At 42.3% G+C, this 25,136-nt stretch overlaps 1 protein-coding gene across 2 annotated transcripts in view; it reads right to left on the bottom strand.

The window, feature by feature from the left end:
- Nucleotides 1-232: 232 nt before the first annotated feature.
- ccdc85al (coiled-coil domain containing 85A, like) overlaps nt 233-25,136 on the bottom strand; it is a 46,906-nt gene continuing 22,002 nt past the window's right edge. Inside the window, exons 3-4 of one of the 2 annotated variants that reach the window (XM_036137234.1) lie at nt 7,653-7,710; nt 236-1,359 (exon numbers count right to left, since the gene is read on the bottom strand). In XM_036137234.1, coding sequence (XP_035993127.1) covers nt 1,341-1,359; nt 7,653-7,710 — 77 coding nt within the window. In that variant the 3' untranslated portion in view covers nt 236-1,340. Of the gene's footprint in view, nt 1,360-7,652; nt 7,711-25,136 lie in introns of both variants that reach the window. The other variant, XM_036137235.1, reaches the window with a different exon arrangement.

Here is a 25,136-nt window from a genome sequence, read left to right as displayed (position 1 = left end):
GCCCAAATATGCAGGAGGCACATGGATTCTGCCCTGAAAGAGGGAATTGGAAACTTTTTTTCGGGTTTTCCCTAAAAGTCAGATTACTGCCCACTCTAAAAGAAAACAATGTTTAATGTTGCCACAGTGAGCCAAGCTTAGTTCAAGTCCATCAGTTATAAAACAGCCTTCCTAAGATAGTCAAATTATAGAAAATATAAGCAAACTGAAAAAAAAACACAAACACACAATCCACTTTTAGATTAAACACTTCTGTTTATTATTTGATATACCATATGCATTTTCATATAATAGTTCTAATACCAGTAAGTCAAAAATAATAATCATAATATATTTGTATATAGAGATATATAGAAAACTAATCCAATATTCTACTTTTTTACTTGGACGTCACTTCCTTGTAAAAAACAAACAAACAAACAAAAAAACAATATGGACAACGTATCACCTCCTACCCACCTTCAATATAGGCGCTTTAAGGGAGCATAAGATAATACAAAAAAGAAAAAAATACACCTGATAATTGCATTTTGTTAAACTAGAACATCTGTCAGCAGCTAGTAATGTTGACCATCTTGGTTTAAGACACAGGAAGTTGTTGTTGTTTTTTTTCTTTGCTAGATTATCTTTGAGAAAAAAAAATGTGTTTTTACATGTACTTCAAATGGCCAGAGTGGTGATGCTTTTACGAGGAACGATGACGGCCATGTGATCGTCTGGATTTGGATTCAGAACATTAGATTACTGCGGTCTCATTACACATGTTGAAGGTAATAAATCGCTAAACATTAGGTAGAGGCCCGGAGAGAGCGGAGGAAAGCGAAAGAGGAAAGAGTGAGGGAAAAGAAGTGACTTAAACAACAATGCATTGACAGTTTTCTGTGCTTCTCCAATCATGGTCTACATTTGTAAACAGAGGGTAGCAGCACAAACAGCGCGATGTCCCCAATCTCCTCACCAATCCCCATTCGGCCTCCCTGTCTTCTCTCCAGGAGTTAGCGATAACGCAGCTGGCACTGAGAGATATCCACTCTGATCCATTTAACCGTGGCAGTCCTCGTGAGTCTTCCAAATCGTCATTAGCATTCTCATCAAAACAAACAAAAAAAAAAATGAAAACTCCCATTCCACATCTGCTCAAACTCTTGATATGTAGAAATGAAAACACGGAGGCAGGCTGTTTCAAGGGCTGTGCACATGGAAGAGGTCTGGGACTACAGACGGTCCGGAGCCATGGAGGGTGACTTCCAGAGGCCCTGAAGTCTGTCAAGACCAGAGTCACGGGAGGGCTGCCCCACTACCACCCCTCTTTCTTTGGAGAGGCGTGGGTGGTCAAGTTGTCAAGAGGAGGCGTCAAAGCTGGACAAGAAAAGAGAAGAAGAAGAAGAAAAAAGGGTTTATCATTGAGACTGTTTCTGAGTTAACCTAATAAACTCAAAGGCATGCAACAACACCTGACAGAAGTACTGTATTTGGCAAAGGTACCCATGTCCACTGAACCTTTGGCATTTTTTATGTTAAAACCACAAACCTTCATGTATTTTATAGCCATTTCATATTGTAAGACCAACACAACAAAGCAAATAATTTGGAGAAAAGAAATTAACAAAAATGTTATATTCATCCCCAGTCACTCTGGTGCTTCAAAATAAAATCCATTGGTACCAAGTGCCTTCACATTAAAATAGAGTCCATATGTGTCCATATTTCATTTCACTTGCTCCCTGAAGGCTTAAGTTTAGAGGTTTATTAAAGGGCAGTAGTGAACAACCAGCAACATGAAGACCAATGAACACAGCAGGTTTGCCTCGCACATTGCAACTGTTTCATTCGTCATCTGAAAATGAAAGGATTATGGCACAACAGGTCAGCTGAGAGGGTGGGCAGCTAGAGCACTCATCAGAAAAACAGCAAACAGGCCAACGGAAACCACGGACAGATACAGACATTCACAGCTCAGGTGGAAGAATCTAACCTTGCCTGTAAGCCGAACTCAGTAGTATTTGCAGTATTTGTGCGTTCACAAACACACAGGAATCCATCTTGCACAGTTCCGGCTTCAACCGTTTGTGACTGAACCAAAAACGGTTCGGGCCAATCACGTTGCAGTATTGAGGTTTAAGGCGGGACATACCGGTGCGCTGAAAGCAAGAGCTGTTGAGCCACTGAGCTATATAATACAATGGAGTGCAAATCGCCGGCTGTTAGAACCAGTCGCTTTGAAGCCACCAGCCACCATATTGGTACTCCCTATTTTCCCCCAGTAACTAGAGAATACGTGCGCTACAGCATCGAATAACGAGGATTTTCTCATGTTGGGGGGGTTAAAACTTTTAAAATGTCAAATGCCATATACTTTTATGTTATGTTCTAAAACTATCAAGTACTGAGAAAGTCATGTGTTGAAATAGTTTGCATTTTATTTATTTATATATATATATATATATATATATATATATATATATATATATATTATAAATATATAAATAACAATATACAAAAACATATATTTACATATATGTATACATATATACTTATATACATATACACATATTTATGTATGTATATATATATATATATATATATATATATATATATATATATATATATATATATATATATATATATATATATATATATATATATATATATTTAATATGAATAACATGTAAAATATTTCAGCACCTAATTTCCTAGTAGTTGATAGTGTTAGTACATCCACTGACTGTAGAATTACCTATGAAATGTTTTCACACAGCCATAAAACTGCTTGTTGTTGCAACCAAATCCTATGGGATTCTGTGAGAGTAGGGAGTAGCAAGATGGCGGCCAGTGACTTCAGTTTTTCACCAAAATCAGCACTCCAGTGTATAATATAGCTCAGTGTGCTGACCGACAGCTGAACCAAAATAAACATGGCAGCGCAGGAGGACGCACGCATAGCTGATCCTATCACTTCTGTTTTGTAAGAATCCACAAATTCTTCTTTGATAGTAGAACAGCAAGACCTGCCTTGACTAGCTTACCGTCTTGTTGTTTCTCATAACGCCTACTGCGCACGTTTTAATTTGATACCGTGATTGGCTAAAACCAACCTTTGGTATGCGGGCACCAAGTGTCGTTTCGCCCAATCAGCTCAGAGAGTTCTGCTGAAATTCCCTCCTTTCCCTGAACAGATTCAAATAGAGCAGTCCCAGATTGATAAGGTGTAGCACTGTAGTTCTACACCTTGTCAATCTGGCTGGCCTGGTTAGGAAGAATCTGCAGCAAGAAGAAAGCCTTGTTGGAAAAAAGTCCCACATGCACGTTGCATCAAGTCATGTTGGAGACGCAACAAACAGTTGAAAGAACGTTTTCTGGTTAGAAGAGAGAGAAAAGAGCATGATGACGGTAGCATCATGCTGTAAGAAAGCAAATCATCAGCAGAGAAACAGAGTTTGGTCAGAGTGGATGGGAATATGGATGGTGCCAAAATACATAAATAATAATAAAACTATTAGAAATAAAACAATCATTTAAAAATAACTTGTTTGAAGCTGGAAACGACTGGAGACCATGAGACAGAGATTCACCTGTCAGGAGGTCAACGACCATATACGTACAGCCAGAGCTACAATAGAGTGGTTTGAATCAGAGCATATGCCCGCAATGCACTTGTGTACCAGAGGTTCTGGGTTCAACACCCACAGACTGCCTCTCTGAGTCCTTGAGCAAGACCCTTAACCCCAGATTGTTCCCAGGGCGCCGCATAGTGACAGCCCACTGCTCCCCAAGGGGACGGGTTAAATGCAGAAAACAAATTTCATTGGAATGTATGTTGCAATGACAATAAAGTTGATTATTATTATTATTGATATATTACTTTTAATATTATTATTATTATAGCTTTAGCTATTTTGCACTGTCACAAAAAAAATCGCAATTTCATTGTGCAGTTTTGCTTATGCTTCCTTTTTCATCCTCAGTTGTAAAATAACAAGAGTACTAACACATATAATGCCAAGATCTGAATTATTTATTTAACTGCAACAAGTCAGAAGAGACTTTGGGAAATGGGGAAAAACTGTTCTCTGTTAATCATAAATGGAGCTGCTGAAGAATGCAATTAGTAATTCAATTCATGCTTGTAAGTCATTAGTTATGGGCTGATTGTGTATGTGCTCATTAATGCTCAATGGAAGCATTAAAAAATGAAGTGTTAATCATATGTTACTTCATCCTAATTCACCAACAGACCATAATCACTGATGACATTTGACGTGTTGTGGTATAAAAAGCCATCACAGCATGAAACTGAGCTAGTCAGTTGTAATTAAGCTGTAATTAAGCTATCATTAAAGCTGCAACAGAGAAAAAACAGGACAAAAGCAGGACAAACGGGCCATTGCTGCGGCCTTAGTGAGAAGCTCTGAGTCCTGAATTCAATCCAATAAGTCATCACAATCTTCTCCTTTAGTATTTATGCCACCTAGAGCTTATTGGACAGAGTTGTGCACTAGAACTCTTCTGCAAGTGAACCTACATATAAAAACTAATAGTACCTGCACCTGATTTGTGAAATTGTACATAAAGTTGAGATCAGTGCTCCTTTTGGAATTCAATAGATCACCTGGAAAGGCTAGAAAATGGAACACTCTTTTACTTGTCCACCCCTGAAAATGTCCATGTAGATGGGATGAAGTTTCAGTTCGGGTGCACTGCCCCCCCTCCCTCCTGAAAGTCTGAGGAAGTGCAATGCTTCGCTGCACAGCATCACCCAAACAAAGCAATGTCACGCAACAGAAGTCTGTACAGCTCCAATGTTAGAGGACTGTTTTCCTGCCATTTTGATGCACATGCACAAGTAAGAGTCAATGAACTGATATCTTTTTAATTGCAAGCCCAGCGATAGTGAAGTGATTTCTGACAGTGCGGTTAGTAGCAGGACATTTCTCCTCGTTGTTTTGGATTTTAGTCCCATTGCAGAGTCCTCTGGAATGGAGAACACACTGTGATGTTTTTCTTTAAGTCGCAACCGTAATCACTTGTCCTTTATGCAAATTATATCTAAAAAAACACTCTTAACCAATTCAGACGGCTGGCTTTCCCACAGAAACTGTGTTCATTGTCCTTATTATTAGTGGTTTCATTATTATTTCACCATACTATACTGCTAGCAATGTTATAATAACGGGTTAATTACTCAGGTTTACAGGTTTCTAAATGCAAAAATCAAGATACAAACTAGTAAAATAAAATTTAGAGTGACTGAACTGTATATTCAGATATTCCACTCTACTGTATGTTTGTTTACTTTCTTTGCTTCTAAGCAGTCATACACTTACTTGCTGTCTTTTAAAATATTGTGAATTAGCAGTTGTTATACGGCCTTTGTCTGCTTTTTAATATTCCTTTCCGGTCCTAGTACTTCATTCCTGCTCCAATTCATATGTCTGGGCCTGACTTGCAAAGAAGCTTTGAGATAACATTATTTAGTGATTTGGTGCTAAATAAACTGAAAATGTCATGTTCTCCCATAGACTGGCCCTGTCATTCAGTGTTTAGTTTCTGTTGCAGACATAGCTATTGGCTGAGATTTACCAAACCAAACTGCAGGTGCTCTCTTTCATCGTCTTGACCTGAAAACTGGCTTAGAGCTTATCTACTTAAATGTGTTTCTTTCCCAGATAAAGCCACCCATGGAGCTAGTCTGCAATTACTCTTACTTTTCACTTGCATAGAAAGTCCTCCTGGATCAGTGTTTCTGGACTCTTTTAGTTCTCTTTCTGCTCTGTCCTTTCAAACCCGCAGTCAGTCGTGGCAGATGGCCATTGGCATTGAGTCTTTTTCTGGTTCTGCTGGAGGTTTCTTTCTGTTAAAAGGGAGTTTTTCTCTCCACTGTCGCTACATGAATGCTTGGTGTAAGGGATTGCTGGAAAGTCAGCCACACAATGCAGATTATTGTCCACTGTAGCATGTTACATGTCCCCTGAAAGAACATGTAGAAATTTTCATTCAGGGGGAGTGAATGCTGCTATATGACTCAATGCAATCTGCTCGGTTCCCTTAAATAAAAACATTTTAACCACTCTGTCTATATAATTTGATAGAATTGAATTTGTAAAATGCATTGATATGACATGGGTTGTGAATTGGTGCTATATAAATAAACTGACTTGAATGGGACTGAAGAGTGAACAAGAGTGTGGACAAAACTGGAATGGAATCCAGAGAATACAATTCCTGCAAATCCTGAAATCATCATGCTTCGGGTTTATCATCTATTGTATTAACAATGTGCATTTACTAGGTGTCTGAACAACTAAGACGAAGGAAAAAAGTAAGTGAATGAATGACTAGAGACGAGGTTCATTATGCAACATTTAGAGGCATAAATGATATTGATAATTGTGTTTTACGAATCAAAAAACTGACAAAGACCAAAAGAAAAAAAAAAACTTAGATTTGATTACTTCATAATGTATTATACATGATATAACCTGAAGAAAGGGAGTAGAAACTCAGGTAAGGACAATACAAAGCACCAAGTAAAATGATTTTAGAAATTTCAGCATAATTTACATTTATTGAAAACCCAGCCTAAGCATGTCATGTCCTAAATTATTTTTGATGGTAAATTAACTAATATGATGTTGCTGTCGCATAAAAATTCAACTACTTGGATGAAGGCCCCAATGTTTCGGTATCCTAACAACACATCTAGGTGTGTCCCTACTTGAACACTTCTAATGGCGTTTTAAAAATGCCATTAGAAGTAATAATAGTGGCAGCATTTGTAGGATAGGACCTAAGCGTTTCTATCCTACAGACATTCAGGAACCTTTCTGTGCTCCTGAATGTCGTGAGGCTGCTTGCATCTGTCCTCCGCTGCAGCAGAAAGCCAAAGGATGACGAGGGCAGGTCTGCAGCGTTAAAACAATCTTCTTAATTTTCTCTGAGCCTGCAAATCATCAGCAGACTACATTTTCCTCTCCTCTACATCTGATAACTGTGAAGGACGCAACATGAAAGGGAAGGGTACCCTTACACTGGGGTGGTACACAGCGTTTTGCAACAGGAGCAGCAAGGAATGCCCACTGCTCACTATAGGCAGGTGCGCCGTGTCTCGCATTCATTAAATATTAACAGAGCCATATCGGCCTCCCACTGAGGCCTGATTGAAGATGTAGAATGGCATATAGAGACAGGATAGGGTCACCTCTAACTCTATAGCCCCAATATAGACCCACTGATTCCACCGGAGCGAGCACGGGAACACGTGCGGTGGAGAATCGCTCAAAATGACGCTGCATTCAGTCGGGACCAGACTGTTTGTCTGATGTTTATTTCTCAATGATTGTTATAATAAACTAGGAGCAAATACTGCCGTATTTCAGGCCACTCTCACCAAGGCATATTTTCTTACTTTATGTAAGCCCTGGCAGATCGAAACCCTCCAACCTAAAGCAAATGTGAATAGGTTTCAAGACAGCCGTTAAGAGAGGCACACTGGTTGTTGGAACAGAATAATGGGAGCTAATTACAGGATCATGGACCCTCGTGGTAAAAAACTGACAATGCCCTTCACTGACTGTTTGTCTTCTCTCAGAGTCTCTAATTAACACAAAGGAGGTTTATGGAGAAAAGGCATAATAATGTGCAGAGAGGTTTACCTGTCCCACAGCTTGACATTTCTGCAGTTGTTGGTGCAGCAGCCTGCTGATATCAAAGCTGTAGCAGAAAAAAAAGAAAGAGGGGAGACACAGAGGAGGAGAGAAGTCTTAAAAGTGTTCTTCTGACAAGCAAAGAGGGGGTGATTAATTTAGAGCTGATGTCTTGTTTGTTGAGACAGCCAAAGCAGGGGAAATTATTCATAAATAAAGCACTTTGATGGACTAGTTGTTCCCGCTGTCATTTGAAATGTATGTCAAGTACAGAACTGGGAATACTATCCTAATTTTTTTTTTTATTAAATCTGTGCCATACACACACACACACACACACACACACACCCTCGTATAAGATACAAAGCAAGGACCGTGCCAATACCTTCTGTTGATTTTCAAGCCCTTCTATGGCCCTACCCTGAGTCTAACTCTTCACCTTTACCAGTATATACCTAATCATAACTCTAACCTAAACCTAATTGACTCCTCAGTCCTAAACCTAACCCCTAGCCCAGAAAACAGTCTTCACCTTACATTAAAAACCTCACCAAACAAAGAAAAGTAACCTGAACAAAAAAAGGGGAAATTGCCCAATCCCTCTTTTCATAATAAAGTGATGACTTGTGTAGTAATGTGCTGTTTAATGATTTTTAGGTTCAAGCCACTAAACCTTTGTGACATACTTTTCCTGTGCTTTAAAGTTTGTTTTTCTGTCAAGTTTGAGACAATAAGGAGGTTTATTCATACCAATGTGTTGAAGAGCAGATATCTATATCTATATATAGATATAGATATTGATATAGATATAGATACACAGTAAAACAATGTGGTGGCAAACTTCTAATCTAGGGTTTGTTTTCTTCAGGCGGAGCTCTGGTTTGTGTCGTTGTGTCACGGTGGATAAAGTTATGAACAATAAAAATCATAAATCTGAAAGGTCATATGATTTGGGCTAGAGTGGCAAATCTAACTAAGTCAAGATGTGGAACTCTAATAGACTCCTTCCAAAAGAGACTGAATAATAAAATGTAATTACAAGCTGCTAATATGGCTCCTATTTTTTTTTTTAACTCCTAGCAGATTTGTTAGTTTATCAGTTGAATTATTCATGATTTACTTCACATTGAAGCTGAAAAAAAAGAAAATGTATCAGGCCCTTAATTGTATAGCAATCAAAAGCCTGGGATTTTGACAGAGAAAGGCTATTATTTTGCCATTAGGATTTCTTAGCAGCTCATGTCTTGAGATGATTACATACGTTTTGAAGTCAGTAAACAAAACACATTTAGGACGGTGTGTTTCTTGTCGACTTGGACCGGCTTGTGTGTCGACCATAAGAGACCACGATAATGCCGCGATCTGACAGAAATGAGTGATACGAGGATGTCCCACACAGCAGTGCTGCAACAAGGCAATAAAAAAACATGCCGCTCATGGTGGACATTAATTCCCGTCCTGCAAAACCCATTACTGAAGACAGCAGTGAAAGATTAAAAAGATGACTGAGTGCAAGGACTTTAGATGACGAACACAGATCTCTCAGCCATCCTTGAAGAATTATCACAATAACGTTGAAGCTGGATATAATGTTTTGTTTATATTTTGGGGAAAATGTTGAATTAAACAAATTAGTCTCCTCCACTGCCGCATTCCCCCGGCTCCAGCCCGGCTAATTTCAATTTCTGTGTAGCAGCAGTGCATGCGTAACTGGTGCACCTTGGCTAAATGGGAATCTCTTCAGGCACACGCCCACGCAGATTGATTTATATCAACCTTAATCACGGCTGACAAAGGGGGACAGACGGTGAGATAAAGCAATCACTTTGCGGGATGAGTGACGGTCTGCGGCTTTGTGCAGTAAAAGTTAAGTCACGCTGCCACTCGGTGATAGATGTAAGGCTGCTCTTTCAGCTTTAGCGTCTCTAAACAGAAGGCAGGGCCTTGACTCTGTCTGACATCTTTGACCCAAGACTGCTGCCCTGCTTTATTTCTGTCCCTCAGAAAAAAAACGAAAAAAAAAAAAACGGTGCTGTCAAACCAAGTTCTGTGGACCGAAACTTTCAGAGCACAGGATGCTGCATCCATTGCATCTCTGCACTTTGTATGTGCACGGCTTTGTATGTACGGATAGCTCAGTCAGTAAACATGGTCGCCCACCCAACCTGCAGAACAAATGGCTTCCCTTCAAGCAGTTTAAGCTTTTAAAAAAAAAAATGTTTTCCCTATTTGCCTCCTTTGCCCTTCAAAATTCTTTTATCCTCACCGCCTTGCTTGATATCTTTTTCTCTCTCAGCCAACAATCTCTGCCTCCCAAGGAGTCCATAATCATGTTTTCAGCACATTTCCTCCCCTTGGCCGGGGCAACATCTCCACATTAAAGATTCATAACACTCCTGTGACAGCCACATTGTGCCCAAGATCCCAAAGACCACTTCCACTGTTTTTCCAGCCTCTTGTTCGCTCACATTATTTATTTCCACAGAATAAATAGGGGAGTGAGGGAAGACGGTACAAATACAGAAAAAAAAAATCGCTTACTTGCAGTAAACTGAGGGTATATTTTATATGGAGGTCAGGGTGTGTGAACTGAGGCACATTTCATCACTTTAGCTCAAAGAGGGTTACGGTGGAAAATGTACAGGAAGTTTAATTCTTTCGTTGAGTTCTAACATAAAAGACTGAAGGCTGTAACTGAATCCTATACTATTTTAAGAATATAATCAATACATATCAATATATGCACAGTTATACTGTACTCTGTAACAGATTTGCGAGGGACTTATTGTACAGGACTTATGACACTTTAAGATAAAAACAGTTTAAATTCGGTTTAACACGGTCTCCTTTTCTTTACCTCCATAAAATCTAGCAAATGTGGGTTGTTTTCTTGGAGGACTATAAATCCGAAAGTTATTTGTCTGCGTCACGCTTTGGTGGACGAATTTGTAATTATACTTGTATATTTATTCATTGCAAACATACTGAAGCGTTTCACTGTCACATGATAAAAAATAGTATGGAGCTATATGTCGTTATAACGAGAAAGTGTCTTGTTATAACAAGACGGGTTTCTCGTAGAAATGAGAAAGTTTCTCATTATAGCGAGGTAGTTTTCCAGTAAAAAAATTAGATACAGTTTTATGGCATGACATCACATTTCAGGGACATTTGATTTCGTTGATGGAATGAAGCGTGATGGGAAACGGAGATGGAGACACTTTACTAAGAAGAAATCTGCGAGAGGATACGTATTTCAAAACAGAGAAATTGCGAAGTAAGTCATTGAATGGTGGATGTGTTTACGATCCGGCCTGGGAAAATGAGTCTGATCGCAGCAAAAGTATGACATCCCGAGGAAAAGGAGACGCCTGATGTTTTCTGACAGCCACACGCTGTCATCACAACAGAAATGTCAGGTGAGCTTTTCGCTGGCCTAGCTACAGTCTGTAGGCTACATCAACAGGTTGCTAAATAATAATGTTACAATGCTGAATTATCACATGAGAATAATTTGTTTAAACTTTATTATCATGACTTAGTGAACAACCCGCCGAACCTGATGTCAAGAGAGAAGTGACCCTAGCGTCCTCCTGGGTGGTGGAAATGGGAAATGGGGTTTTTGTGGACAGTTGTTCAGCCGGCTGAACCTCCAGGGAGACGGCAGATAAAAAATTTAAATGAAACAAAGGGGTGGTGGTACATGGAGATAGCTCACTGCTGGGCTTTAAAACATACCGGACCTTCCAGAAGTGCACTGGCACAAAGATCACGCAACGGACGTTTGCAGAGAGGAGCTTGGAGCTCATCCATCAAGTCAGGTGGAACAAGGGGGTCATCTAAGCCATCAGGACTCAAGCGTGCAGCAAGCTCGAAAAAGGAGGTAATGCCAGGTGCAGATAAGCTGCACTAACACCTAGACACATACAGCAGATGTGCAAAGTTATGTGCAGGAGTTCTGCCGGGCGAAGAGGTGATCTGCGCTAGTTGGGAGTTTAAATAGCCTCATTGTAAATAGTGTAAAATGTTATACTGATATAAATGTTCTTGCTTTTATATCTCCCTTTACTGACTTTTGACATCCAGTTTGTGTCTTCTGTTATTCATTTCATACTTGTTGATTGATGTTTATTAAACATTAGGCTGTTTAGTAATATGAATATTGGTGTTTAGATGTAGTTTCTGTGATAAAGGTGTCTACTATTATGTTGATGTGTAATAATATATATATTTTCTAGATTTATCGCTCGCATTGTTTGGCAAGACTTGCCAAGGTTGTGATGATGATCATAACAAGTGAAAGCTTAATACATAATTAAATTACGTCTGGTAAATTAAGAATACTCTTTCTTGGTGTCATTTTATTTAATAAAACATTGAATCAAATTTTGTAAATTGTAAACTTACAAGGTGAATTAACTGAGGTTTATATGCAGCAGTTAAAATGACTAGATAGTGTCAAATGGATAAAAACCAGGAAAAGATCATGTCGTTAAAAGGAGATAACTATCTCATTATTAAAAAGAAACATTATTGTTTTTACAAGGTAACTTTCTCATTTTAATGAGATACTGCTCAATAATTTGTTCATTAGGTCTGTCAGTTAAATGCTTCCATAAAGACAAAAACTTTGAACAAAAAGAAGAAATTAAAAACAACACGAAAAAAGAAAATATACAAAACTAAGTTTGAAAATGTAAGTACTATGCAACACTGAAGAAAACTGTGAAATTGTTAAAACTAAATATTATATTTCTTAAATAAATTATTCATATCCCTGGCTGATATACAGTATGGTAGGTTTTTTTTCTGATAGAAGATGAAACAGACATCTCTTACAGACTTTCTTGTGGTATTTCTTTTTGATTGCTCATTAGAGCATTGTTTTATTAGAATCATTGGCATTGTTTACTTGGACCATTGCTGGGATTCTGTCAGAGCTGATTGTGGCTAAGTACACCCCACTCTCTTTGAAAAGGTAACTTGCTTTATGAATTTTGTGCGTGTTTGACATGTTTACCTTGGTTCTGAAGCAGTGTTTAAAACAAGATTGATCTGAACAGAGTGTAGCTACACTTAAGTTGCTATTGTGCAGTATGTGTATTTTTTTCCCTTTCTCTCACTCTGCTTGAGTATTTGACAATTTGTTTTATTTTTCTTGATTTAATATTTTGAAAATACACTTTAACTTTAATTTTAACTTTAAATTGATTAAGCTTGAAATGTGATACTTTATTTGTTTAACTTTATTTGAATTATGGTTAATTTGAAATGTTTGTCTAATTGTTAGGAATATAATTATTGCATTAAGTATGCATAAACTAAATGCTTAAATTTAATAATTGTTTCCTTTGTATTATATCTGCACTTAATTGTTCTTGATAAAACTCAATGGGTTTTCTGACCCTTTTAGGTCGGGGTTTCCCCCCCCCCCCCTGTCGGATCAGATCCTAGCTAGAGCTAGAAATGGACAATGGACTTTATGATTTTGAAATTAATTTGTTTTGAGTTAATTCTCTTGTGTCTTATTGTGTTGCTGTAATTGTCTGTTTTTATTCAATTACCTAATATACATCCACCAAACCTAAAAGCATTGCCTCCTGTTTTTTTTCCACACCTCAGGCTCCTTAAAAGGACACTTTTCTGATGCTGCTTTTGTAGCCGCAGTTAGCTGCCTAGCCCATAAGTGTTGCATTATCAACTCAACCACACTACAAATCACAGGTTTAATAATGTGTATGTGGTAGTACAAGAGACAATTGCCTTTATTTCAGCAGTGGGACCATTGTAGCTATAGCGCAGGAGTAAATTTACCCTAATTCAAATATTATAGCCTCAACACCTACAAGGTGTAAATTTTGCTGAGCTATTGCCACCCCTTGAACTAATCTATATTTACTGCAAGGTTTCTGCAGACTCACCTCTACTGCTTTTGCGAACTTACAATGTTATCCAACAGACTGCAAAGGGACTATCAGTTTTTGTTAAAAAAAAAAAAAGATACAATATATTGATTCCAGCCAATTAAATGCTGCATAAATGCCACTTTTATTATCTGAGTTGCACTGGGCTTTCTTGGATCCAGGGATCTGGTTGAATAAACTTTACCGGATATAACCATATGGGTAACACAACGACATGATCTGGATTCTTTTATAGCGCTATCACATTATTCAGGTTTCTTGTGAGAGCAAAAACAAGAGGGAAGCAGTTTAATTTAATAAAAGCACAGAACATCTGCTGAGTTTTGTGGATTCTTTATATGTAGTTATCTTTTATCATTAGGCCTTTCAGCCCCTGCTTTCATAGCACCATTTAGACAAGGTTTTCATACTGTACTACCCCAACTGCATCAGCTGTTTGTGCCTTTGTCCCACTATTGCCATGCATTCCAACTTCACAGAGGAACACAGATAAAATGTGATGCCACCACAGTCATATGTACACAGTATATATGTGCAATTTGGAGGCGTGGACGTTTTACCACCTTTTTGAAGTCTTATTCCACCGGAAGCAACGTGCATAATACTATGTGCACAAGGCCTAACAATGACATTAAATTAATTTATAAACACCAAGACCATTATATTAAAAATATTTGGAGTGCTGCCATGGCAGTGTGGGCACAATTAGACCTTAAAGTGGGGCCAGCATGGCCAATGACCAATGAATAAACTTTCATATGTTACCCTGGATATTCAGTACTTAAACCAACCAACCTACCTACCTACCTACCTAACTGGTTCAAAACTGCCAGATTAAACTTTGCATTCATCTCTAATCCACTGAAAGGACATTTTTGGCCAGGACAGGGAACAATAAATATATGCGCTTCAGGTGGCTTCCATGTTTGACGTAAACTTGGCCAGGGTTGTAAATGCAAAGTCATGAAACTGAAACACAGGAGAGGAAATGTGATGACGCAGACATCCATTAGCACAAAGAAGTGTCTGCTAAATCACATTTCTAAATGTCACCACGAAACCCATGTGAATATACCAAAGCACAAAACCTTTACAACATTCCCAATCTCCAGAATGGCCCTCAATTTGCTATTTATGTGACCAGACTTGAGTTGACCTTCATTTACAATTGAAGGTCAAGCAACAAAAAAACTTTCAGGAAATAACTGTACTGGCAAAGCAACTCCACAGGAATATGACCACAGCTTATGTCCTCAGGCTTAAACGGATTTATCACATTAAAAAAAACACATCAAGAAAAAAATCAAAGATTTTTAAATTGCAGAAATGCCAGCATGGTAAATCTATAAGCCGTTTTCATTACCTGGCTGTAAAGAATACAAACTTTGCGTCGATTCGGTATTGAGTCATTTGACATTTAAGTGATATTGCACAGGGGCGCACTCGCCTCTGATACGTGCTGGATTTCCACGCATTGGGTGACCCTGTGGTCATGTTGGAGCAAAAAATAGGCCAGTGCCTGCCACACAGTATGATTCGTTCCAGATATTCTTTGGAGACATGTCGGCAGGGCCTGTCATCACCTTCTTGTACAAATGTCCAGACCAGTTTTAGACATTCTGTGTATTTTTGCCTCACTGCAACAGTGTGTGTGAGGCAACAGAGCAGGGTTTAATTATATGCTTTGACATTTAACAATCTAAATCTGCCACATTATAAATCTGTTAATACTATAGTAAAAGTGAACAGTAAGTAAGTGGCAAAGCTCTCACATACCTCAAATAGTGCAGAAATGAACTACTTTTTGATTAATCTAGCTAATAATCACCTAACCATCTGGGGGCACTTAAAGCACATCAAAATTCCCTTCCCCGGCATTCAGTTGATCCTCTAACATGATTTTGTTTTTAGAAAACTCCACATCACAGTAAAAGTGACAAACCACGGCCTGAGGCAGTGGAACATTGTGAAGTTCACACCTTTGGCGCTATTAAACACACTCTGTTACAAATGGGGGCTAAAAGCCACAGATATACTTTTAAAACATAAAAGGACTCAATGTTTCACTAAAATCCTGTTTTATTCTTCACATTTAGACCCAATCTCAACACACCTTCATACAGTTTAGCCTAAATTTATTCATGCCCTTGGCAGGGATATTAATAAAGTTATGTTTTGTAGGGGCCCAGCCTGAGTCCTAACTTGAATCTGATAGAAAGTCCGTGGATGGTGCTAAAGAGTGAGATGATAGTTAGCTCTGCATCATAGTTATTCACTGATAATTGTTCAGTGTGAAACTTTTTATTTTTCACCGAACATCTGTGACCTCCTCAAGGAGAGTCATAAAATGGATAAACACGAAGCACCCTTGGACGGCATTTGTTGATTAAGTTATGGGCAGGGTGTTGAAACCAAAATTGGATTTATTAGGATATGAGAGATGTGTAGAGGAAAGAGGGGTTTGGTGCAGGTTGGAGCGAGAAGTCTATAGATAATGTGATTATTGCAGAATAATGTGGGTGCTAAGCTCCTTATATTCCACCTCTGTACACCAGAGCTCTGGTGAAAGGCTCTGAATTTCCCACAAAGAGATCTGATAGATTGGCTTGGGACATGCTGCTCCCACACTGAATAAATCACTGATAGGAATCCCTTTTTTTCATTTTTAGTGCTACACCAGTTGTTAACTCTTTGTAACTCATAATCTCAAAGTTTATAAAGCAGGTTCAAGGGCATTTTAAAAAGCTACCAGCCAGACCTTTTTGTAGAATCATATACTTTTGTTATAGTCTTCCATTTACAGAACAAGATGGTCGTTTTTGTTCCTTGTTTTCCTGTTTTATCGTAACAGTTATTTAACGAAGAAAGGAATCTACTGTCCCCTAAAAAAAGTCTTTGCAAACATTTGTGTCTAGTGACATCACATAAGGCATGGGACAACCAGCCAGGGCTATTTTAACCCCGTCATTTTGTGGTTTTCTTGTGTTTTTTTTTTTTTTTTTTTGCTTGTTTTTGTATCAAATTCTCATACTGAAGGGGTTTGGTGACATTAAGACATATTGAAGCAATTTAGCTCGTTTTTAGTACCAGAGATCTTCAGCAATCCATTTGACGACAACTATAGAAGACAAAAGAATAATGCACAATGGACAATATGCAGTAAAAAACTAATTAAAATATGCATGAGCTTGAGCCATATTACAAGTGCCTCAAACACGTAATACGGAACCACTTGAAATTCAAATACAACCCGAATGCTTCAGAATCTACCTACAAACCTGACAGAGGTCCCTTGTCCACCATAATGTTTACTAATGCTAGCTGATCAGTTTGACTCTTGTCTTACATTTGAAATCTATACTTCATAAGCCAGCTATTCCCTTTAATGTGGTAACTGCTGAAGGAAGAGTCAAAAACTAATGATTTAAAAAGACAGAGCCACATGCTTCAGAACCACCGAGTCTGAACACAAACACCCAAACTAGTGCATCCACAGAGCTCTGTACTGTTTGAAGCGCCACTTTCTTCCTGTCTCTCCTTCTTCTTCTCTCAATTTACAGAATCAATACGAGGTAATTTCACAAGGCCATTCGCTAAGATCGTCTAAAAATCGGCTAAATAAATTATTCAGGTTGCCTGCGCATGCAAGCCTGTGAAGATGCACGGTAGTTCAGTGACCTGCCGTTAAACTGGCCTTCAGTCAGACAATCAGAAAGTCAGTTTGTCAGGGGAGGCTGGCTTCTTGGTTTAATGTTGTGTAGGTCACACTAATCAGAGGTATGTACAACACGGGATGCAAGCAAACAAGCCAGAAGATCTAAGATTAAAGGATAACTGCATATCAGGGATTATTGCAGCTTTGGCAGAATCCTCACATTAGGAAGCATTATCAAGGAAACGTTCACTTTTTTTGTTTGAACAAACGAACAGAAAGAACCAAATAAATAGATTAGCAGAGGGGTTTGAATTCCATAACTTTACAGTTTAAACCTTGTGTCCTAAAATTTGCATCGCACCACAAATACACACCGTATGAACAGGTCCAGAAGCCGAAACCTCTGACAAGGCAGAATAAAAAATTCCTGGATCCAGATCCAAAACAACATCAAATGTTAATCACTTCTAAGGGACCGTGGCACTCTGCTGTTAAAATCTTAATGCAAATTTCCCCATTAATTTTTAAGGAATCCTTAAGATAAACACACAAATTATACCAGGGAAAGGCACATCAACTAGCATGTCACACAGATGTTGCCCAAATCTAGACCCAGATGTGAACATTCCTACTCTGTTCATGTTTCGCCTTTGCAATTATTATGATACTGCCCCTAGTGGAATGTTAATTGCCCCCCTTGTTAAGTAACTGTTGAAAAAACTTAAACGAATTGCTTCAATTGGTAACAAGTATTTGAATTAAGTTTACCTAACTTTTTTTTTTTTGTGGCTCACTTTTTCTGAAAGTAGGCTGACAGGAAGGGGGGTAGAAGAGGGGGAGAGACATTCGGCAAAGGACCGCGGGTCGGATTCGAACCCGGGTTGACCGTGTCGAGGACTAAAGGCCCATTCATACCCTACGTTTGGCCTGCACGTCCGTATTTCTGTCCGTGCGTTCTATCCGTTGAGTCCTTCATACCTCCGTCCGTTGAGGTGCGCAATAACCAATATTCCCTCTAGGTGGCAGTGCTGAGCGCCAATGATTCGTCACTGATCAAACACGGCGACGGTCCAATACGTGATTTTGTTGTATTTGCTCCGTAAGTAAACTTTTTGTTTGTCCCTGTGCCCCGGACACGACACATCATATGTGTGGGTAGTTGCGGACAAGCTCCGCAAGTTGTTCCTCGAATCCCGCCATTGTTTAAAGCCCAGAATTACAACCTTCTTCGTGATTTTGTTGACATATTGTACTACAAACTCAATAGCGCCCCCACCGTTTCCGGTAGTATTGCTCCGTATTGATCCGTTTCGTCCGTAAGCGTAAGCTCCCAATTTTCGTGTCAAAGTACGGACGAAATCGACGGTTAGAACGTATGAAACACTCCACACGTATCCGTATCCGTCTTTTACGTGAGGTATGAATGGGCCTTAAGGCTTCTGTATATGGGTCGCGCTACCCGCTGCGCCACATGCGCGCCCAAGTTTGCCTAACTTAATTTATTTACAATGGTTTATTTTATAAACTACATAAAATAAGTTGTACCAACTTAATTTAATTAATTGTTTCCAATTGAAGCAATTCATGTAAGTTTTCTCTTTTTAGAGCATCTGCTAAGAGATCACAAAAAAGCAACATTATTTCCCAATTTAAGAAAAATTAAGAATAGATAAGAAAGCAAAGGTCTTATCTCTCTCTCTCTCTCTCTCTCTCTATATATATATATATATATATATATATATATATATATATATATATATATATATATAATTTCATTTCTTGATTCAACAGGTCTTGTGATAATCAGGCCTGGTGTGGCTTAATTCACCTTTCCAAAAATGGGATTAATAACAATTTGTGATATAATAAGTGGATAGTGATTACATTTTTAACATAGTAGCCAGGTTGGTTTGATTAGCTTCTTTATTCTTACTTGATGAAATCGTCCTAAAAAAAATTGTATTGTATATAAGGTTAAAAAGCTACAGCGAAGAGTAGCTTTTTCTACCGACATGCGGTAGAAACAGCAACCTGAAGTCTCTGTGTCTTAAGTGTGCCTCACATGGCGACTGCAGCGGGCTGTAGACAGAGGAGAGCACTAAACTCAATGAAAAAGAGAGGAATAATTGATACCCTGCAGCTTGATTGAGCCTGCGAGGATTGCGTGTTTGTTTTTGCCCTTGCGATTGCAGGGTCATCAAAGCTTGTGCTCAGGCAGCCACATCAAACACACACACACGCAGGCAGCTCAATTATTTCTTGAGAGATCCTCAGAGAAATTCATGTTTATCCATAAACCATAGAGTAAGAAAAGAAAATGTAAAAATGTCTGAACCAATTACAGACAGATGTGATAACCACGACCCTAAACTCTTCTTTCACTGAGTTTGTCTTCTGGGTCTCAGCTCCACGTAACAGCAGCTTGTGTTCTGCTATGCTTCTCAGAGGGAAAATTAAATATTTAGGCAGACACTTGCAAGATAAACTGCTGTTGTCCTATTTTAACATGTCACTGCCCATCCTTCCTCAAGGCTGATGAATAATATAACAGACTGGGCAGAAATACAGCGAAGCATGCATGTGATCAGGTCTCAGATGTGCAAATAAAACGAAAGTAAACTTTTAACTGATAAATGAATCAATAGATGCTTTAAGTATAAGCATCCCATAATCCTGTGCTGTTCTGTCTGACTCCAGCTTCCATCTTTAATATATTCTCCCTGAGGTTGTTAGACTTTGATGTTCACAGTTCTGGAGCTAAAAGTTTTTTGTTGTTTTTTTCCATATTTGTAGATGGATTTGGGTTCTTCCCTTCATAATTTTTTTTTCTGTTATGGCACATTAAAAGCCCTTTTAGATATATAAACACTGCAACAAATTGCATCAGGTATGAAAAAATGTGTTTGCAGACAACAGAACAAGGCAAGAGAATGAACCAGTGAGGAAAGCTGTTACATCATGAGTAAATATTTTCTGACCAAATAACAAGGTGTGAAGGATGTTTCCCTGTTGTTAAATATTGCTCTTCTTTTTCTGTACATAACAGTAACCAAAACAAGGCTTCTTCCAAATTTGTTAATGTTACAGCCACTGCTTTCAATGTAACCTACTTATTGTACATAATTTCTAATAATGATTTGTAATGATAATGATACTGTAATGATTTGATGTGGTGAATCCAAAGTTAAGCCAAACACGGAGCTTATGCTAAAAAAAGGGTTTTTATTGAAAAAGATGACGGACCCTCCAGGGTAAAAAAAAGGCTGGGACAGACTCAAAAAACAGGACAGATAATTCGGGGTAAACAACATATAACATAAACAGAGGCTGCAAAGCTCTTACCATGAGGTAACGGACAGGGACGAGACGAGATAATCCAGCAACTGAGCAGAAACGAAGGTGGGCTTAAATAGACGAACGGAACAGAAGAGCAGGGCGGGACTAATTAACCAAAACAGGTGGAAATAATAAAGGGAGCAACAGACTGATAGACAAAAACTTAAGGTAAGAAATAAGGCTAAACAGGCAAGGGCTGAAATAAACTAATAACAAAGGCCAGATAACAAAAACAGGCTAAGCATAACTCTAACACAAGAAACAGAAATAATGCTAAACCAAAACCACAACAGAACGTTACAGAGCCCCTCCCTCAAGGGCGGATCCTAGACGCCCTCAACCGTCTCGAAAAGTACAAACAAAACAAAAGGAAAGTCCAACCGGGCGGGTGGAGGGGGTTACAGGCTGGAGGGTCAGAATCTGAAAAAGAAAAACAATATCGAAAATACAAGTCCCTCAACAGAAAACTACCCTCAAAGGGCAGGTCATAACAGACAGTCATTCAGAAAAAACAAGAGTCTGATGGACCTCCCGGAGGACGGCCCCGGCGTGACAGGTTCTCCGGTGGACGTCCCGGCGGACGGCCCAGACGTGACAGGTTCTCCGGCGGTCGTCCCGGCGGACGGCCCCGACGTGACAGGTTCTCCGGCGGTCGTCCCGGCGGACGGCCCAGACGTGACAGGTTCTCCGGCGGTCGTCCCGGCGGACGGCCCAGACGTGACAGGTTCTCCGGCGGTCGTCCCGGCGGGCGGCCCAGACGTGACAGGTTCTCCGGCGGTCGTCCCGGCGGACGGCCCAGACGTGACAGGTTCTCCGGCAGATAGCCCCGGCGTGACAGGTTCTCTAGCGGACGACCCCGGCGTGACAGGATCTCTGGCGGACGACCCCGGCGTGACAGGATCTCTGGCGGACGACCCCGGCGTGACAGGATCTCTGGCGGACGACCCCGGCGTGACAGGATCTCTGGCGGACGACCCCGGCGTGACAGGATCTCTGGCGGACGACCCCGGCGTGACAGGATCTCTGGCGGACGACCCCGGCGTGACAGGATCTCTGGCGGACGGCCCAGGCTTGACCGGTTCTCCGGCGGACGGCCCAGGCTTGACCGGTTCTCCGGAGGCCGTCGGCGGAACTGGGTGACAGGAGGCCGGCGGCGGAGCAGGACTCTCAGAGACCGTTGGCGGGGCCTGAAGAGGAAGAGAATAGAACCTGGCGGCGGACTACAGGGTACGGAAGGCGCTGGACTACAGGGTGCGGAAGGCGCCGGACTACAGGGTGCGGAAGGCGCCGGACTACAGGGTGCGGAAGGCGCCGGACTAAAGACTACGGGAAGCGGCGCCTGGTTAGTGGCTACAGGCGGCGGCGCCTGGTTAGTGGCTACAGGCGGCGGCGCCTGGTCACTGGTTCCTGGTGCGGGAGCCTGGCTACAGGCGACTGGAAAAGGAGCCTGGCTACAGGCGACTGAAAAAGGAGCCTGGCTACAGGCGACTGAAAAAGGAGTCTGGCTACAGGCGACCGAAGGGGAAGCCTGACTACAGGCGACCGAAGGGGAAGCCTGACTACAGGCGACGGAGGAAAGAGCCTGGCTACAGGCGACGGACGAAGGAGCCTGGTTACCGGCGACTGACGAAGGAGCCTGGTTACAGGCGACTGACGAAGGAGCCTGGTTACAGGCGACTAACGAGGGAGCCTGACTACAGGCGACCGAAGGGGGAGCCTGACTACAGGCGACCGAAGGGGGAGCCAGACTACAGGCGACCGAAGGGGGAGCCAGACTACAGGCGACCGAAGGGGGAGCCTGACTACAGGCGACCGAAGGGGAAGCCTGACTACAGGCGACCGACGAAGAAGCCTGACTACAGGCGACCGACGAAGGAGCCTGACTACAGGCGACAGACGAAGGAGCCTGAATACAGGCGACAGACGAAGGAGCCTGACTACAGGCGACCGAAGGGGGAGCCTGACTACAGGCGACCGACGAAGGAGCCTGACTACAGGCGACAGACGAAGGAGCCTGACTACAGGCGACAGACGAAGGAGCCTGACTACAGGCGACAGACGAAGGAGCCTGACTACAGGCGACAGACGAAGGAGCCTGACTACAGGCAACAGACGAAGGAGCCTGACTACAGGCGACAGACGAAGGAGCCTGACTACAGGCGACGGAGGAAAGAGCCTGGCGACAGGCGACCGACGAAAGAGCCTGGCTACAGGCGACTGAAGGGGAAGCCTGGCTACAGGCTGCTAAAATGGGAGCCTGGCTACAGGCTGCTAAAGTGGGAGCCTGGCTACAGGCTGCTAAAGTGGGAGCCTGGCTACAGGCTGCTAAAGTGGGAGCCTGGCTATAGGCTGCTGAGGTGGGAGCCTGGCTACAGGCTGCTGAGGTGGGAGCCTGGCTACAGGCTGCTGAGGTGGGAGCCTGGCTACAGGCTGCTGAGGTGGCCACAGGACTACAGACTACAGAGGACCCCAGGCTACAGGTTTCAGGAGACCCCGGGCTGCAGGTTTCAGGAGACCCCGGGCTGCAGGTTTCAGGCACCAAAGTCAGACCCTTAGCCACCAGGAGTCTCAGGATCAGCTCCTGAAGGGTCTCAGAAAGGGACAACCAATAAAGTCTCTCCCAGAGTTGGCTGTCCATGAGGGTAATAAGGAGTCTTGGCTTAAACACAATACTATGAGGCTCTAAGTCTTCAGGAGGCCACAGTTGCTGCTTCCTCTTCGGCGGCCCTGGGTGCCCGAAGAACGAAGGATCCCCCTGGGTCCCCACGTCGGACGTCTGCAACGGACCCCCCTGGGTTCCCACGTCGGACGTCTGCAACGGACCCCCCTGGGTACCCACGTCGGACGTCTGCGACGGACCCCCCTGGGTTCCCACGTCGGACGTCTGCGACGGACCCCTCTGGGTTCCCACGTCGGACGTCTGCGACGGACCCCTCTGGGTTCCCACGTCGGACGTCTGCGACGGACCCCCCTGGGTACCTACGTCGCACGTCAGTGACGGACCCCTCTGGGTTCCTACGTCGCACGTCCGTGGCGGGCCCCTCTGGGTTCCCACGTCGCAGGTCAGAAGAGGCAGGTCCTCCTGGACCACCTCTCTGGACTTGGGCAGAGGCAGATCCTCCTGGACCCCCTCGTTGGGCTTCACGAGAGCCGAGGCGCCTTCCAGATCCTCGGGGACAGACTCAGGGGCCGAGGCGTCTTCCAGACCCTCGGGGACAGACTCAGGGGCCGAGGCGTCTTCCAGACCCTCGGGGACAGACTCAGGGGCCGAGGCGTCTTCCAGACCCTCGGGGACAGACTCAGGGGCCGAGGCGTCTTCCAGATCCTCGGGGACAGACTCAGGGGCCGAGGCGTCTTCCAGACCCTCGGGGACAGACTCAGGGGCCGAGGCGTCTTCCAGATCCTCGGGGACAGACTCAGGGGCCGAGGCGTCTTCCAGACCCTCGGGGACAGGTTTAGGTCGGCTGTAGAAGGCCTGAAGGGCTGATCTATAATGTCCCTCAACCTCCTTTAATTTTCCCTCCAGCTCCTCTGAATAATGACTGAGAAGAGCCTCCCTGAGGCGTTTAATTATGGGTGCAAACGTCCTTATTTTGTCCTCCAACTCCTTGTGAACAGCTTCTGCATCACCACTAGGAGGAGCTGTGGGCGGGGTCGGACAGGGAAGTGGAGGACCCCGGTCTGCTGAACAGGAAGCAGCGGAAGGAGATGACGGGGCAACCGGCAAGGGCTGAGCAGCACCGACCGTTTGAGGCTGACCAGGCTCAACTGACGGCTGCTTAGAACGGCTGGCGGAGTGGTCAACAAGCCGTCGTCTCTTCCTCCGGCGGCGGGATGATGGGCTTGGCGGAGATACTGATTCCTCCTGACGGAAGGGGACCGCCGACGCCAGCGGCGATTCATGCGCCTCATCGCCAGGAGAAGGAAATGGGACCGACTCCAAAAAAAGGTCCGGACGGAGCTCCTGGATCACCTCCGCGTCAACCTCCAGAAAAAAGTCCGGATCTGGCTTGAACGGCGGTGAAGGGGACTGACAGAAGAAATCCGGTGAGTGGTTGCTAGAGGTGAATGGAGCGCAGGCCGGGACAAGCATAGCTCCTCCGGTACGGAGAGGATGTGTTGGCTTTGGATTCATGGTGGCTGGATTATACTGTAATGATTTGATGTGGTGAATCCAAAGTTAAGCCAAACACGGAGCTTATGCTAAAAAAAGGGTTTTTATTGAAAAAGATGACGGACCCTCCAGGGTAAAAAAAAGGCTGGGACAGACTCAAAAAACAGGACAGATAATTCGGGGTAAACAACATATAACATAAACAGAGGCTGCAAAGCTCTTACCATGAGGTAACGGACAGGGACGAGACGAGATAATCCAGCAACTGAGCAGAAACGAAGGTGGGCTTAAATAGACGAACGGAACAGAAGAGCAGGGCGGGACTAATTAACCAAAACAGGTGGAAATAATAAAGGGAGCAACAGACTGATAGACAAAAACTTAAGGTAAGAAATAAGGCTAAACAGGCAAGGGCTGAAATAAACTAATAACAAAGGCCAGATAACAAAAACAGGCTAAGCATA

Source organism: Fundulus heteroclitus, chromosome 5, assembly GCF_011125445.2.
Source record: "Fundulus heteroclitus isolate FHET01 chromosome 5, MU-UCD_Fhet_4.1, whole genome shotgun sequence".
NCBI classification, from domain to species: Eukaryota; Metazoa; Chordata; class Actinopteri; order Cyprinodontiformes; family Fundulidae; genus Fundulus; species Fundulus heteroclitus.
Note: the sequence above shows the minus strand (reverse complement) of the source record. Positions and strands in the feature narration are given on the sequence as shown.